This window comes from Primulina tabacum, chromosome 12, assembly GCF_025594145.1.
Source record: "Primulina tabacum isolate GXHZ01 chromosome 12, ASM2559414v2, whole genome shotgun sequence".
Taxonomy (NCBI): Eukaryota; Viridiplantae; Streptophyta; class Magnoliopsida; order Lamiales; family Gesneriaceae; genus Primulina; species Primulina tabacum.
The window spans coordinates 16,864,255-16,879,295 of NC_134561.1; the positions used below are offsets into that span (position 1 = coordinate 16,864,255).

General features: G+C 37.2%; 1 protein-coding gene across 1 annotated transcript; it reads left to right on the forward strand.

The window, feature by feature from the left end:
* The first annotated feature begins 3,644 nt into the window (after positions 1-3,644).
* On the forward strand, positions 3,645-13,323 carry LOC142520236 (uncharacterized). The gene is given in 13 exon segments (XM_075623239.1): positions 3,645-6,434; positions 6,522-6,885; positions 7,693-7,777; positions 7,962-8,018; positions 8,101-8,160; positions 8,240-8,433; positions 8,501-8,564; positions 9,014-9,219; positions 9,314-9,563; positions 9,565-10,428; positions 10,928-12,090; positions 12,180-12,260; positions 12,646-13,323. Coding segments are annotated over 11 exon segments (4,167 nt in total). The 5' UTR covers positions 3,645-4,861; the 3' UTR covers positions 11,378-12,090; positions 12,180-12,260; positions 12,646-13,323.
* The last annotated feature ends 1,718 nt before the right edge of the window (positions 13,324-15,041 follow it).

A 15,041-nucleotide genomic window follows, 5' to 3' on the forward strand; every position in this document is an offset into this window, starting at 1 on the left:
ATTCTAAATGTTTAAGGATTTTTATATGTTAAATTATGATTTTTAAATGTTCATGGATTTTTATGGGTTAATTATGAACATTTAAAAGATATGTCGCATGCTTGGTTTTAAAAGAAAAACGTTATATGTATGTTTAAATTTTATAAAGTGATGAGAATATGAAACGTTGAAGGAAGTGAAGTAATTATGACTAATACGATGATATGTTGGAGATATCGTGAAGGTTATGGTCATAGTGGGAGCCCGACGATCGTGTTTCCTTGGATACGGATATGTAGATGTATACGATTATATGTTAATACGTAAGGTCAAGGCCCAGTTGACCGGTGAGAGTGTTGCTGGTGTCCCCGCCGCCCAGTACTGTGGTTACATGTAGATGGATCCATCGCCCAACACGTAAACATAGACGTAGATGAACACGAAAGTCACAATTAACGATCTGAATTCAACGAAAGGAAAAAAGAATATGTATATGTTGATGATGATATGAATATATTGAGGAAGATATGAATATGATATTACGAAGATGAACATGAATATGAATAATGATATGAATATGGATATGAATATGATTATGTTTATGTGACATGGTTATGTTTTTGAAAATATTTAAGTTTAAAGTTTATGCTTTATTAAGAAAATGATATTTTAAGTACAAGTATTTTTCACTGTTTTATGTTAACTATATTACGTATTACTTGTTGTCAATGATAGGACGTGTTGAGTCTTTAGACTCACTAGGTGTGTATGATGCAGGTGATATAAATAACTATGATAGTGGAGGTCTTGACGAGTGACTTGCTGGACTGTCGGTGCACATAACCCGAGGACCAGCGCTTCTATTTCCGCATTAAGTTTACGATTTTAAGTTAAAGATTTTTACGACATTTTATTTTATGCTTTTTGAGATATTTTGAGAGGTTTAGTATGGGCTACACTTTTCAACATTTATTGCTTTTTAGGTTTGGTAAAACATGCGACGATTTCATTTTTATGACTATTTCATTTGTTTTTTTAAAATGCTAGTTGGATGATATATTATTTTAGATGGTAAAATATTTTATAAAAATATTTTCATGAGGTATATGTGTATGGCCGAAAATTGAGTGTTTTAAAAAAAAAGAAAATTCTAGTACTTTTTAAGAAAACGAATAAGCAGACGTTTCAATAAGCTTGATTAAAAGGTTAATTAAGCATAATCTTGATGAATTAAGAAGCCTACAATTAAATTGGTTATTAATTAATTAAAATAGACTTAAATCCACTTGATTTCATTAAAATAAATTATTTCTTAGCTCGGAATAAATTTAGGGATATTTTTGGATCATAAAATTCATCTCCGTTTTCCGATCTCCGGTCCGATCTCGCGTATATATCTAAAAAGCTAAAATTTGAAATACGCGATTTAAAAATCCTTAAAAATTACGTAAATGATTTAAATGCAATTAAATCAACAATTTCTTAAAATAATAACCATTTAAAATTAAATAATAGAAATTATGCACATATCTACGCATATTGGTTTTTCGGGTACTACAATAACCCACAAGAAACTCGTATTCGAAGTCGGAATTGAATTATGTTATGATTTTGATTTGATATGAATTTTCAAAGTTTCAAAAGATATTTGGAACTTATATTATTGATTTTGGATCATGTTGTTGATTGGAATGAATATGTTATTGATGTAGATAGATTATTATACTGATATCTTCAAGCTACGTCAACTGGAACGAAGAATTGGGGTATGTTGCGATCGGGTAACATACGATAGGTATCTGTATTATATGATATATGTTGGATTGGTTTGATTGATTGTAATGAGAATACATATCTATATGCCTTATTTGTTGAGTTTATGTGGCATACATGACATTGTGATTTGAATATCGATGTATAAAATAAATGTTTTGTTAACACACATCGTTTGATACATACATCGATACATGACATGCACGTTGAGCTATGATCCTTGGATACCCTGATATGATTTGATTGGATTCTGGGGTTTGTGAACACAATGCTATGTTTGATATTACATGACCCTTAAAACATAGACATTTGTGGCCCCGACAATTGATTGAGATTTGGGATTTGATGGCGCTTTGTCGACGCTATCATACGAGTATCCCTGATTGAGGTCGGTGTGCCAGCTCGAGCATTGATTTGATAGCGATTCGTTTGATTCTGACATGTGCTCAGTGGATGGGCATTTGACCTGATACCTCCACGACATACATGCATTGCAAACCATATATCATTGTTTAGATACTTGTGGTATATATGATGGTTGTTCCATACGGAGCTTTGCTCACCTCCAAGGGGGGCTGTTGTTGTCTTTGTGTGTGGACAATGGCAGGTAATCCAGGATATCAGGAGACCAGAGAGGGTGCTTCTGGAGGGAGTCACTGTTGAGTTGAGGTTTTATGCTTTGTTTCCCAGTATATATGTATATATATCTATATACCGGGGCATGTCCCGAGGATATGAGTTATTTGTATATAATTGGCTTTGATTATGTGTGAGCGAGTTTTATGATATGAGATAAAATACTATGTTTAGTATTCAAATTATAGAAGAAATATTTTGGGCTCATTGTAAAGAAAATTTAAAGTCGTTTTCCGCTGTAATTAATTAACCCTAATCAGATTGTGTTGTAATAATGATTAGGAGCTAAGGGCCCCACGCGCACACTTAATTAAAAAACAAATTCGAACTTTAGGCATGAATCTTTAAACAAATATATCACAATTTTTTCTTATATATACACATTATAATTCTTACTGATCACATATAAATTTTTATATCACCACCAAAGGTGCAAAACCTTACTAACTTTAAAAAAAAAATTTACTTATTTGCTTCTAATTTTTTTTTAAAAAATCTAATTAATCACAAATAAATTTATATATCACCAACAAAACCTTACTAACTTTTTAAGTTGTCAGCAATTAGAAGCTACTACCAAAAGAGTAATAATTTGTGTTGAAAGGAACCAATTATTATCTACCCTTTTTCCAATTTTTTTCTTCAAAAAAACAAAATTAAATAAATAAAATTATATCTACCAATAGAAAAGTATGCCTTTTTCTTATATATATGTGTGTGTGTGTGTGTGTATATATATATATATATAAATAAATAACGTGGCCCAAGTGTATGAAACACTTGCTTAAGAGGGTTAGTTATGGAATAGCAAACTAGTCGACACCTAATTAATTTTTTCGCCTTAGCTATTATTTATTTTTCATTTACAAGTGATGTTGACCTAATTAAACTTTCCGAAACCCACTTTTCATTTATTATGAATCTCGCCTTTTTTTTGCATATTTGCTACAATAGGTCGCAATATCATCGAGTAAAATTTGTGAGATATTACACGAATCGACAACATGTTGACAGAAATCACTTATGTTTGATTAGTTATAGGTTCATGCAGTTTGCATGAGTAAAAAACAGATAAAGTAAATGACATAAAAAATTAGATAAAAACATAAAATAATATTAAAATAAAAATTATTTTTACATAAAAATCAATAAATTTCAACTCACAAATTAGTTCGTTGAACAAATACTCTTAACAATAACATTATCTGATAATGTGAGTGTGACGTGAATTATTCCGATTTCAACCGTAAAAGTTCACGGTCCGATACATATGGTGCAATTTTAATTATTGGGCTTTAAAATCACAAAATTTGGTCCACTAAAAGTAAAACAAAGCCCACAACCTGCGAAGCCGACCGTAGCACTGCCCATCCTAGCCCCGGACCACAGCCTTTCGCGACACCTGGCCCTGTCTCTGACCGCTCTCCGGCCTGCCATTACCTTCCAGGGGATCGGAAAACTAATTGTATAGAGACAGTGAGCGAGAAACTGGAAGATCTTGCTTCGTTCTTGGTTTTTTCGTCGAACCAACACCTTGGGAAATCGTTGGGGAACCTTCATAGGTCAATTTTTGAAATATCATCAGGCCTCGAAGAGGTAAATTGTTTTGCCCCTGTTTATTTTCCAGATTGCTTTCCAGTTTTTGACAAATTTTTGATGTTTTGCCTTAAAAAAAACTTTAGGTGCCTCTACGACCGATTAGTGACCTAGGAATGCATGTGAGACTTGTAGGGTTATATAATGTGGCGTTTACCAGCTGGAATAAGGCCGGAGTGGCCCATATGAGGGCTATATGCTGCGGGGAAACAGCAGCAAAACGGCTCTGTTTCAGGCCGGTTAAAGGGCCACAAACAGGTTGTGTTTGGTGTTGCAAAATTTGGTATTTAAGTGTAGAGTGAATACCCAGAAGCCTGACCGAAATAGTTTTTCTGATTAAGAAAGTCAAGCTTTCACTCCAGAAACCCCCGTCTTTGAGCTGGCCAAAAATACCTGATTTTTAATTTTTCCAGCCTTTTTGAGTTTCAAAATTATTGTTTTAGGTTTCTCAAGGTCGTGGTATATTGTAAATTAATTTTCAAAGTTTTAGAGTTCTAATTATTGTTCTTCACACATGCGACTTGAATAATTAATTTCCTATACTCATTGATTATGAGATTTGTAGGTTATTTTAGGTGATTTTTAGATAGGGTGAGTGATAATAATTATTTAATTATAAATTAAAATAGGAATCAGGTGGTTAAGTTTGAAAATGGGTAAATGATTTCCGTAACTGATAAATTTGTAGGAAAAAACCCAGAAATAGGATGGAGGAAGTAATTCACCTGTTGTTTTGTGAAAAACTGTAATGCATTTCCAATTTCTACGACCTACATAATTATCCAGGATGATTCAGTTTTTGATTTTGAGGAATGCTCAAAGTTGACCCCCTTAATGTTTCTTAGCCATTCGATTTCCTGCGAAACATCCTGGTAAGATGTCTGCGTGTTCAACTTCTGTGTCAACTGAAGTTCAACAGCCGAATCAACACGGTTCTCTTCCTACTCATGCCAACCTAGCCAAGAGTGCTGAAGACTGCCCTTTGCAACATCAGGAGGACATGAAAGATAACAAACAACGAGATGGCAACCATGCAGGGAATGTGGATGAATACGAGGATGAGGATGAGGATGTAGATTTTAATCCTTTCCTTAAAGAAACTCATTCTGTAGAAGTCTCTTCAAGCTTGAGTTCTGAACTTGAAGGCCTGGATACTGATGTTGCTGAGAGTGGGGAAAAAACTTCTGCTACCTTTTTAAATAATTATGTTAATAAGCACCTAGAGACTGTTCATAACATTCATCCTATTGAAGCTGTAGAGCACGGTGAAGAGATTGTGATTAAAACTACTGTTTCTTCCGGAAAAGCATGTGGGAAAAGGTTTGACATAGCTTTTGAGAAAATTTCTCGAACAGAATGTGAATTGATTACTCAATCTGAGAGTGGATCTGTATGTTTCAAGGAAAATGGACTGGACAGCCTGAAAAATGTTACTGAAGATGTACATTTTGATAAACTTTCTATGGATGTGGACTCTGAAGATGCCATCTGCATGCGAACTAGGGCTCGGTATTCGCTTGCTAGTTTCACTCTTGATGAACTTGAGACATTCCTTCAGGAAACAGATGATGACGATGATCTCCAAAATGTCGATGATGAGGAAGAGTATAGAAAATTTCTTGCAGCTGTTCTTCAAGGAAGAGATGAGTCCCAGAATTTACGAGGGAACACTAATGCGGATGATGAGGACGAAGATAATGATGCTGACTTTGAGCTTGAGCTTGAAGAGGCACTGGAAAGTGACCCTGATGAAATAGAAGAAAGGCGCAAAAGTAGGCGAAATAGACGCCAAAGAGGTTCCCTTGAACGCAACAACAAATTTTCTGGGCAATTGGGTAGACCCTTACGACCCCTGTTACCTTTTGCACCTATGGGATCTTTTCCAGCCTTTGATGGGAAACATCTGATGAACAACATTTCTCCGCAACCCTGTATACTTCCAGTGAATAATTGCTTCACCAGCGGATTCACTCCACATCAGATAGGGCAGTTACATTGTCTGATTCATGAGCATTTGCAACTTCTTGTTCAGGTTTTCTCCCTCTGTGTTCTTGAGCCTGCTAAAGGCCATATTGCTCTTGAACTTAAGGAATTGATTTTAGATTTGCATAGAAAGTGTGATCAAGTATTGGCATGGAGGTCGCATCCATATCCCAGATTTTGCTTCCTTCCTCCATATATTCATCCATCGGTGCCAGATGAGTTTCATGAGATTTCAACATCACAGTGCGTCAATGAGAACGTAGAGTGTGAACGTAGCACAGGACGGCATTCTGATATCATTTCCCCCTCTAATGGAAGATGTAAACATATATCCAATGATCGGACAAACTCTTTCAGAACTGAGGAACATACATCTTGGGTGCCTTATATTTGTGGTCCCATACTGACTGTTATAGATGTAGCTCCTTTGAGATTAGTTGGAAACTACATTGATGATGTATATTCTGGTATGTACTATATTTTATTTTTCCAACCATTATTTGCTTCATGTTGTTTATTGCATTTTGCTTATTGCTCTATAAAATGTTTTACAGCTGTACGTACATATGAACGATATCAAATTGATCTTGGTTTTGAGATTCGCTTTGAAAAGGAACCATTGTTTCCTCTTTCTAATTCTTCTGTTTCCGCTGAAACTGATGGTCAAGGAGACATTAGATCCAACCCTCTGAATTCTAGTGCCACACATTCTTCATTAACCAGCTATAAAATGCCTAAAAAGACAATGGCTGCAACTCTAGTCGAAAAGGCAAAAAAGCAATCAGTTGCTCTTGTTCCCAAGGAGATTGCCAAATTAGCTCAGAGATTTTTTCCCTTGTTCAATCCAGCTCTTTATCCTCACAAGCCACCTCCTGCGCCCATTGCAAATCGGGTGCTTTTTACTGAGGCAGAGGATGAGTGAGTTTTATGCTTATCACTACATAGGGTGCTTATTTTGACTTCTGATTGGCAGCTTTGTTTATATCATGCTTGTAGCTCTGGGTTTCCATGCCATTTTTTCCTTTTTCATCTTGTTATTAATTGAATAAAGGAAAATTATTTTGATTAATGTAATTTCAAGATCTATTATGAATATGTGGTCGTACGAAAAGATTTTTCATATGATGTGACAAACTCATTTCTGTCTATCTTAAATATATTTTTACCACATAGTGGACTCTCATAGTATAATTTACAAGTGTCAAACGAGAACTACAACATTTTCTTCCATTTCCTCTTTAGTATTGATCCCTCCTAGGGGTTTTTCATTTTTGAGGGATGATCCCTCCTAGTTAATTAATAGTCTAGTCTGTAGATGTCATAAAGTAGCATGGAATAACTGCCCACGACTTACAATGAGTAATTAAAATTAAGTATGGCATTTGATAATACCAGTATATAATCATGCTCAAACTTCTTGTGACTAAAATACTTACAAAATTTTCAGGTAACCGAAGTAGCAAAGAATTATCAGTACTTTGTTGGAGTACCTTAGAAAATGTTAGAACTTTTATTGTCAAAATATGTCGTGAAACTAAGATGCTGTAGACATTAAACTTCTCCTTCATTCATTTGAATATGTTTGATTAGGTACCTGTTACATGTTCGGTTAACATTCTAATTAGACGGTTGCTGATGTTGTTCGTCAACAATCCCTCCCCAATTCTAAATCATGCTTTATTTTTTGACACTTCACTATTTGCTTTAATATTGACTTGTTTGCAGGTTATTAGCCTTGGGATTGATGGAATATAATACCAACTGGAAGGCTATAAAGCAACGATTTCTTCCTTGCAAATCTAAGTATCAGGTGGCTCATTTTTAGTTCATGTCCCAGCATTGGACATGTTATACCGATATCAGCCCATCTTGTCATGCATATTAAATTCATGTGAATTATAAATTTCAATATTGTTATCTCCTGTCATATCTGTGAAGTTCTTTGGCAGAAAAATCATGCTTAATTAAGATGATAAATATGCTGTGTAAAGCAGATATTTGTTCGGCAGAAGAATCGTGCATCATCAAAAGCTCGAGAAAATCCAATCAAGGTTTACCTTTTATTCTGATCACTGGAAAAGTTACTTTGAATAGTGCATCTTGAAAAACTGAGTTTTGCATTACTTCTTGTAGGCTGTTCGGAGGATTAAAAACTCTCCCTTGACTTCTGAGGAGATAGCACGTGTTGAAGTGGTACAAACTTCTATCAATGAATGTATGGTTTAAAAATTTGATATAGTCACATTGATCTCAAATATGATTGGTAATTTAGGGATTGAAGAAGTTAAAACTCGACTGGATATCGATATGGAGATTTTTGGTTCCATATAGAGATCCTTCCTTACTTCCAAGACTGTGGCGCATTGCTTCTGGAACACAAAAGTCATATAAATCTGATGCAAATAAGAAGGCAAAAAGGCGATTGTATGAACTAAGAAGAAAAGAAGCTAAACATTTGGCTTCACTGTAGCATTCTTCATCTGAAAAAGAGGTGAGCACGTCTTTGAACTTGACCTCTGCTAAAATAAATCAGTGCTGCCAGTGGAATGGCCGTCTTGTATTTGTTATTAAGGTCGGAGGGCCAACATCCAGTCATGGTTGGAGTTCCCAATTCCTCATGCCTGGTTTAGTGGATGCATGTTGGGACTATTTTGGATATGTGTGACAGATTTTATGGATTATTTGGAATAATGAACTATTCCTTCTTTGGTTTAGCTTCTACTAAACTTTTTTTGTTAATTAGCCATGATTGTCCAGAAACCTGGAGAACTTCAAATTATTTTCCAATGTGCCATGTTCGGCAAATTAGCTTGGTACGGTACATATTTGTGTAGGTCATCTCTGTTTAAGACATTTTTGACATCACTAATTGATAGACTTTGAAAACTGTAGGCAAATATATATGGCATATACAGGAGAAAATTTGATATTTTGTGGTTCTCAGTTGTTTTTTCCATAGGATAACTTCAGTTTTGCTGTGGCACCTTGAGATGTGTTGGTGACTGATTATCAGAGGTTGATTGTTGATTGAATTCTCAAGTTTCAGGGCAGTAGCACTGATGCTGTCGAAGAAACTATAAGTGGAGACATTCGCATGGACATTGAGGATGAAGCATATGTCCATGAGGCATTTTTTGAAGGTTGGAGGCCAGATAATGATATTTCTTTGAACTATTCAATTCACAAGCTTTCTCAGGACCGGGCTTCTCAAGCCAATCAGCAGAATGATAATTCTGGTTCTGCCTCTTTAAGGTACCCCAAGTCATAACAATCTTATTTTTATTTGCTCGACACATGATATGCTTCTCGTTGATCTAAATCAGTGTAATTCTTGCTTTTCCTGAAGGCCATCCAAGCCTCAAGTAATTTTGCGTCCCTATCGAGCTCGTAGATCAAATAGTGCACGCTTAGTTAAATTAGCTCCTGATTTACCTCCAGTAAATCTTCCGCCATCTGTTCGGGTAATGTCGCAATCAGCTTTCCAAAGCTCCCAGGTAGCAATTCCCGTAAAGTTCTCTGGAAATTATTCTAGATGTGATGGTAAGATGGCAAATGGAGTTCCAGAGGTTGGTGTCCTCAAAAAATCAGGGGTAGATTGATTATTCAGTGAAATCTGGACAGATTATGAAATCTTTTACGAAAGTTACTACTTCTAATCAGCAATCAAAACATTCTGACAAATGTGTAGCAGATGAGAGAGGTGATTCAGATCTTCAAATGCATCCTCTGTTATTCCAGCCACCTCAAGATGGTCGTTTGCCTTACTATCCCCTGAACTGCAGTACCGGCCCCTCCAGTTCTTTCACTTTCTTTCAGGGAAATCAAACACAACTAGATCTCAATCTTTTTCATAATCCGCGCCATATAAGAGACGCAGTTAATTTTCTTAGCAAGTCATCATTACCTCCCAAAAAAAATTCATCATCAAGCAGTGTCGACTTTCATCCACTTCTGCAAGATACTGATGCTGTATCCATAGCCGCACTTCCTGTTAGCAAGCCCTCTCTTAAAGGTAGAAAAATCTCTAGCCCCAGTGGAATGGGTAATGAACTAGACTTGGATATTCACTTAAATTTTGCATCCACAAATCAGGAAACTGTTGAAAGTGGAAATGTGACTCAACATGGTTCGGACAGATCAGTGCGTGCTTCAGTATCTAGAACTAAAGAATCTAAGGCTGCAAAATATCTAAGAAAAGTGAACTGTTCTACTCCCACTGGAATCAGTGATAAGCTTCACTCGAGTGACCATTTGCTGGTTACATCCAGGAACAGACAAAGTAGGAAAGTAGGTGATAGCATGCATGATGGATCCCTTCCTGAAATCGTAATGGAACAGGAAGAGCTGAGTGACTCCGAGGAAGAATTTGGGGAAAATGTAGAGTTTGAATGTGAGGAGATGGCTGACTCAGAAGGTGAAAATACGTCCGACTCTGAACCGTTTGTCAATACATCAAATGAGGTCAGATTATTGTTGCTGTCCGCCTCCTGTTGCGCACATTTTTTAGGGTCAACTCTTTTGCTGATCTACGATTTTCTCCCTCGAATCTTATCTCCTAGATTAATTGTTTACATTTTTATTTGTTCTCTCTCTTTTCCCCCATTGTGCTTGTCTGCCATTTGCGTAAAAAAATCATGGTGCTTAATTAAAAATCCTGTGTTGCTTCATCTTCTTGTTTTTGTTATTGGAACATAGGCCCGATGCTGGGTTTATTATTTTTGGGTATCCAATTTCATCAGGATGAAATGCTTTTCTTCATACTGATTGTGTTGCTTTGGCTTAAGGTCGAGTAAATCATCACTGTTGATGATTGCCTAAATTCTGTTGGTTTTATGTACACAGCATCTTTTATTTGATCATGTGTCTGGTTCGCCCTTTCGGAAAATTGTTCCTACAAGTGAGAATACCACTTTTCTAGTTTCATATTTAATTTATTTCAACTGCTGTGAATTGCTTTCAGGAAATGCCGGCAGATGGAATGGATGCAACTATTAATGATGGCCATTTAATCAATTCTGAAGATGACTGTGTAGTTGATGCATGTACGACTGATAATATGAAACCAAGTGTTTTTGCTTTGAATCTGAATTCCTGTCCTCCAGTTTCGCAGCACTCAAACCATGGCAATGATGTGGCTAAATATGATTTTGGGCCATTTGGTGAAATGCAAATTCTTTTATATTCGAAAAGACCCGAGACACACATGAAATCGGAGTCCAGCTTTGTTCAGAAGCACGCAATGAATGCACGACAGCATACCACTCCAGGTTGCGGAGACCCTTTGCCTAGACAACAAAGAAAAAGTGCTCTTAAAATGACTTCTGATTTAGGCATTACTGCCTCTGGGCCAGGGCAACCAAGCATTGACATGGATGTAGAAAAATTAGAAAATGATGAATTTAGTTCATGACAGCTTACGCAGGAACTAATATTGAATTTATTGTCATGATTGAGTAATGGTTTAGAAGCCATTAATACAATAGATTGCTCTTTCTCTTTGCATATCTTGAGTGATATCACGACTTCATTTACCTAGGTAGCATCCGTTTACCTGGGCATGACATAGTGGTAAAACATTAAGAGGATAATGTGAGTGCCACAAGCTCAAATCCCAGCAGGGGATGATAACTAAAATGAGAGTCGGCTCCAAGTTATATAGGCTATGATTGCATCTGGATTCAGTGGAATTGTAGAATTCATAGCTTACACCAAAATTCATCTTTCACAATGCATGGCTCATATGGAAAGGTGGCTTTGCCTGGAATTCCTGCTTTTTGTTATCAGAATCCAAGATTTGGATGAGATGGCTTACATTCAACAATCCATTGGTAGAGAACCTATGTTTCTGATTGGCAGCCATGGCCTGTGACTGATTCTTCCTTGACTTTGTCTAGTGGAATGGTGTTCCTCCATCTCGGAATCAGAATATGTGATCTCACTTGATCTGTTTACCCACTTGAGGACAATGGCTCTCATAAACACAGATACCGAATAAGAACTATGACGGTTGGCAGCAAGGCAGGCAAGTGGATTGGTTGTTTCCCTGTCAAGTAGCACATTGCGAAGGATGTACCACAATGTCTGTTAAAGCATATTACCTTTGCGAATAACGAGAAAAAACCTGTAAGTGACAGAAGGGATGTGCAAGAGGTTAAATCCTCGAAACATTTAAAGTTCATCTCGTAAACAGTGCATTGGATTTTTATTTTTAGGAGGATTTCCAGGAGAATTCTGGACAAGAAATTCAACCAACAGCAGTCTCAGAAGGAAAACTAACTGAAGAGAAATTCAAGGTAACCGCACTTGGGGATGTCAAGTCTTACAGCTCATTTTAAGTGGCCTAGATTTAAACATGCAGGCTCACTGTAGCAAACTTCATGTATTTTTTTTAGTCAATCACACACAAGCTAAAATCATTATGTTCTCACTGTTATAACTCAAGTCTGTTCTGAACATTCCTGATTCATTTCTTTTGTTCTATGCTCCCTCTCTGTAGCCTCTATTTTCGGCAATAGATTTTGCTACATCATTTGCATGAGTTCTGCTTGCTTGCTGATCTTTCACAAGTGTGATTGCTTTCTTTGTGAGTCAAAATAGCTTATTGAAATTGTCGACAACAACCTAACATAATCGATAGCAATTAGCTACAGTTTAATTTTATCATATCTTAACATTCAGGATCCTACACATACATGGTTATTGACAGAATGGGCGAATTATTTTTCGATCGAATATCAGATTTGTTTTCGAGGGTTTTTCATGGAGCTTAAACACGCAATCCTTTGATTGGAAGCTTGCACTTCATACATATTTATCCGAACTTCATGCATTCAAAGAACTAGAGCAGGGGATGAGGAAACTAGCAGCTAAATCAGCGCCATAATTATGATATCTTGTTTTGGCAGCAGCTGCATTGGCGCTTTATTTTCATATGATGTCTTCCGGAAATCGAAGGGTAAAGGAATTTAAAGTAACGTTTGCCTTTGTAGGGGATGTGGATTATGAAATCAAGTAAAAGATTTATACCCTTTCTTACCTCTTCTTTTTACACTTTCTTTACTTAACATGTAACAGGACTGTTGCAAAACTGACCGTGTAGTCGTTGGCGGCAAGGAACTGAGGCTTGGAATTGGCATTTCAAATGCTGTTGTCCGAAATGTGAATGAACTCTGCAAAACCATACTAGTTATTATAACACTACTAATTAACACTAGTAAAAACCATTCCCAGTTAGTCTGTAATTGCATCGTGTTATTATTGTCAGTAGCAATGCAAGCATGCTTTTGATGACAAAGCAGAGAATTTGTTTGCCACGGCATATATAATGTAATTGCCTTACTGTTTGCATAATATTTGAGATTTGCGGGCGTGCCAGGTGCGAAGTTGCACCAACTTGTGTGAAAATAATAAAATCTAACTTTTAAATGTTCAAGCGACGTGAATTCTAAATTCGACCGTCAATTATAGTCTCCTAAAACAAATGCAATGCCAAAATAAAGAAAACTTTTGTGAATCTGACATGATTTTGAATTTACAAAATTGTAGGAATTCATCAAAACTTGAAAAATATAATAACTTGTTGCTGAAATCTAAAATGAGAAGATGTTTAGCAGAGAGCTTTTGCAGATTTTGAGCGTGTTGAGTTGTGTTTTTTTCTCTGTACCCGATTGTCTCCTTTTCTTCCTAGCAACTGGCCGATTCACTCCCCTCCCCCATCATCCATGTTCCCCGCTTTTCACGCCACGATCTCAACCTCCCCTCCCATGATCTTTTACCTTTTCAGCGCTTCATGATCAGTTTTTGAAAATTAATCCGCTGCACTTTATGGACTTCTAATTAATTTTTAATTGAATTGAGCTTCTAATTAAATAATTAAATTGGGCTTCTAATTAAATTTTTTTGGCCCAAACAATTGTCCCCCGCAAGCATTGGCCAATTGGGCCAAAATGCTAGTATGTAGGCCTGGTCCGATCCATTTATTTGCAGTGGCCCATAGTCATTTATCTGTGAATTTGATTTCTAGCATTGGGCCACTCATCAAAGCCCAATTCGTATATGGGTTTTAAATCATTGGGCTCCTTTTATTCATCCTCTGATTCAAATCGTCTATCTCGATCTCTTCCTTGCCTCTTCGTCAAATCGCTCCCCGCTTCTTCGTCCGATCGCTCCCCGCTGCTAGTGTGGACGCACGCCGCTTCGCTAGCCCCTTCTTTCACCGTCATCTCCTCCTCACTGCTGTCACTTGACATCTCTATATGGCTCAAAAATCGGCTTCGACGCCTCCACTGGAATTGAGCGTTGCGGGTGCTGGCTTCACCGTCGCCCAAGGCGAAGTTTCCGACGCCTCCACCGCTGGCTTCACCGTCGCCCAAGGACGTAGTATGGCCCAAGATCACATATCGGCGCTCCCTTCTGACTCCAACGTTGCGGGTGCCTCCTCTGCCTTCGCCACTGCTACCGCCACGCTGCCTGTGGCGTTCACCGGCTCAAATAGTGGCCCCAATTCGTTCGCCGTCATCTCTGGGTTATCTACAGGCGTATCTTCGTGTTTTAGCCAGCCTTTTTCCGCAAGAGCGAGTGCTCTTCTTGGCTCGCGTCAGAACTCAACGACGGCCATGGGTATTTTCCTCTTCCCTTTTCTTGAATTGTTACTCAGTGTTTCTTGGCTCCCCGAAAGTTGTCGATTCGCCTTGATTGAATTGAAGTTTCCTTTTTCTCTTTGTATGACTTTGTATCCGAGAAACCAAAGGATGGGCGATTGGTTTATCTGTGTAGTTGGGCTAACTCTTTTGACGCCGGGTTTTTGTGGGGAATTATGGATTTGTTATTATTAGGCCATTCATTAGCCTTTTCTTTGTAGGTGCGGTAGAGTGGCCATTGTTTGGCCCTGTAGTATACATCAGTAGCAATTGATTTTCTGAATATTTCTTGCGTAGATGCAGTGGTTTTCTTGTACACATCGATATGTCTATTTCTAACAGGTGATCATGGGTCAAATAATGGCCATGAGTTGGCCTCGGTTCTTCGGTACATTTGATATTCATGCCTTGATGTTTTTTTTTTGAGCTTCCCGA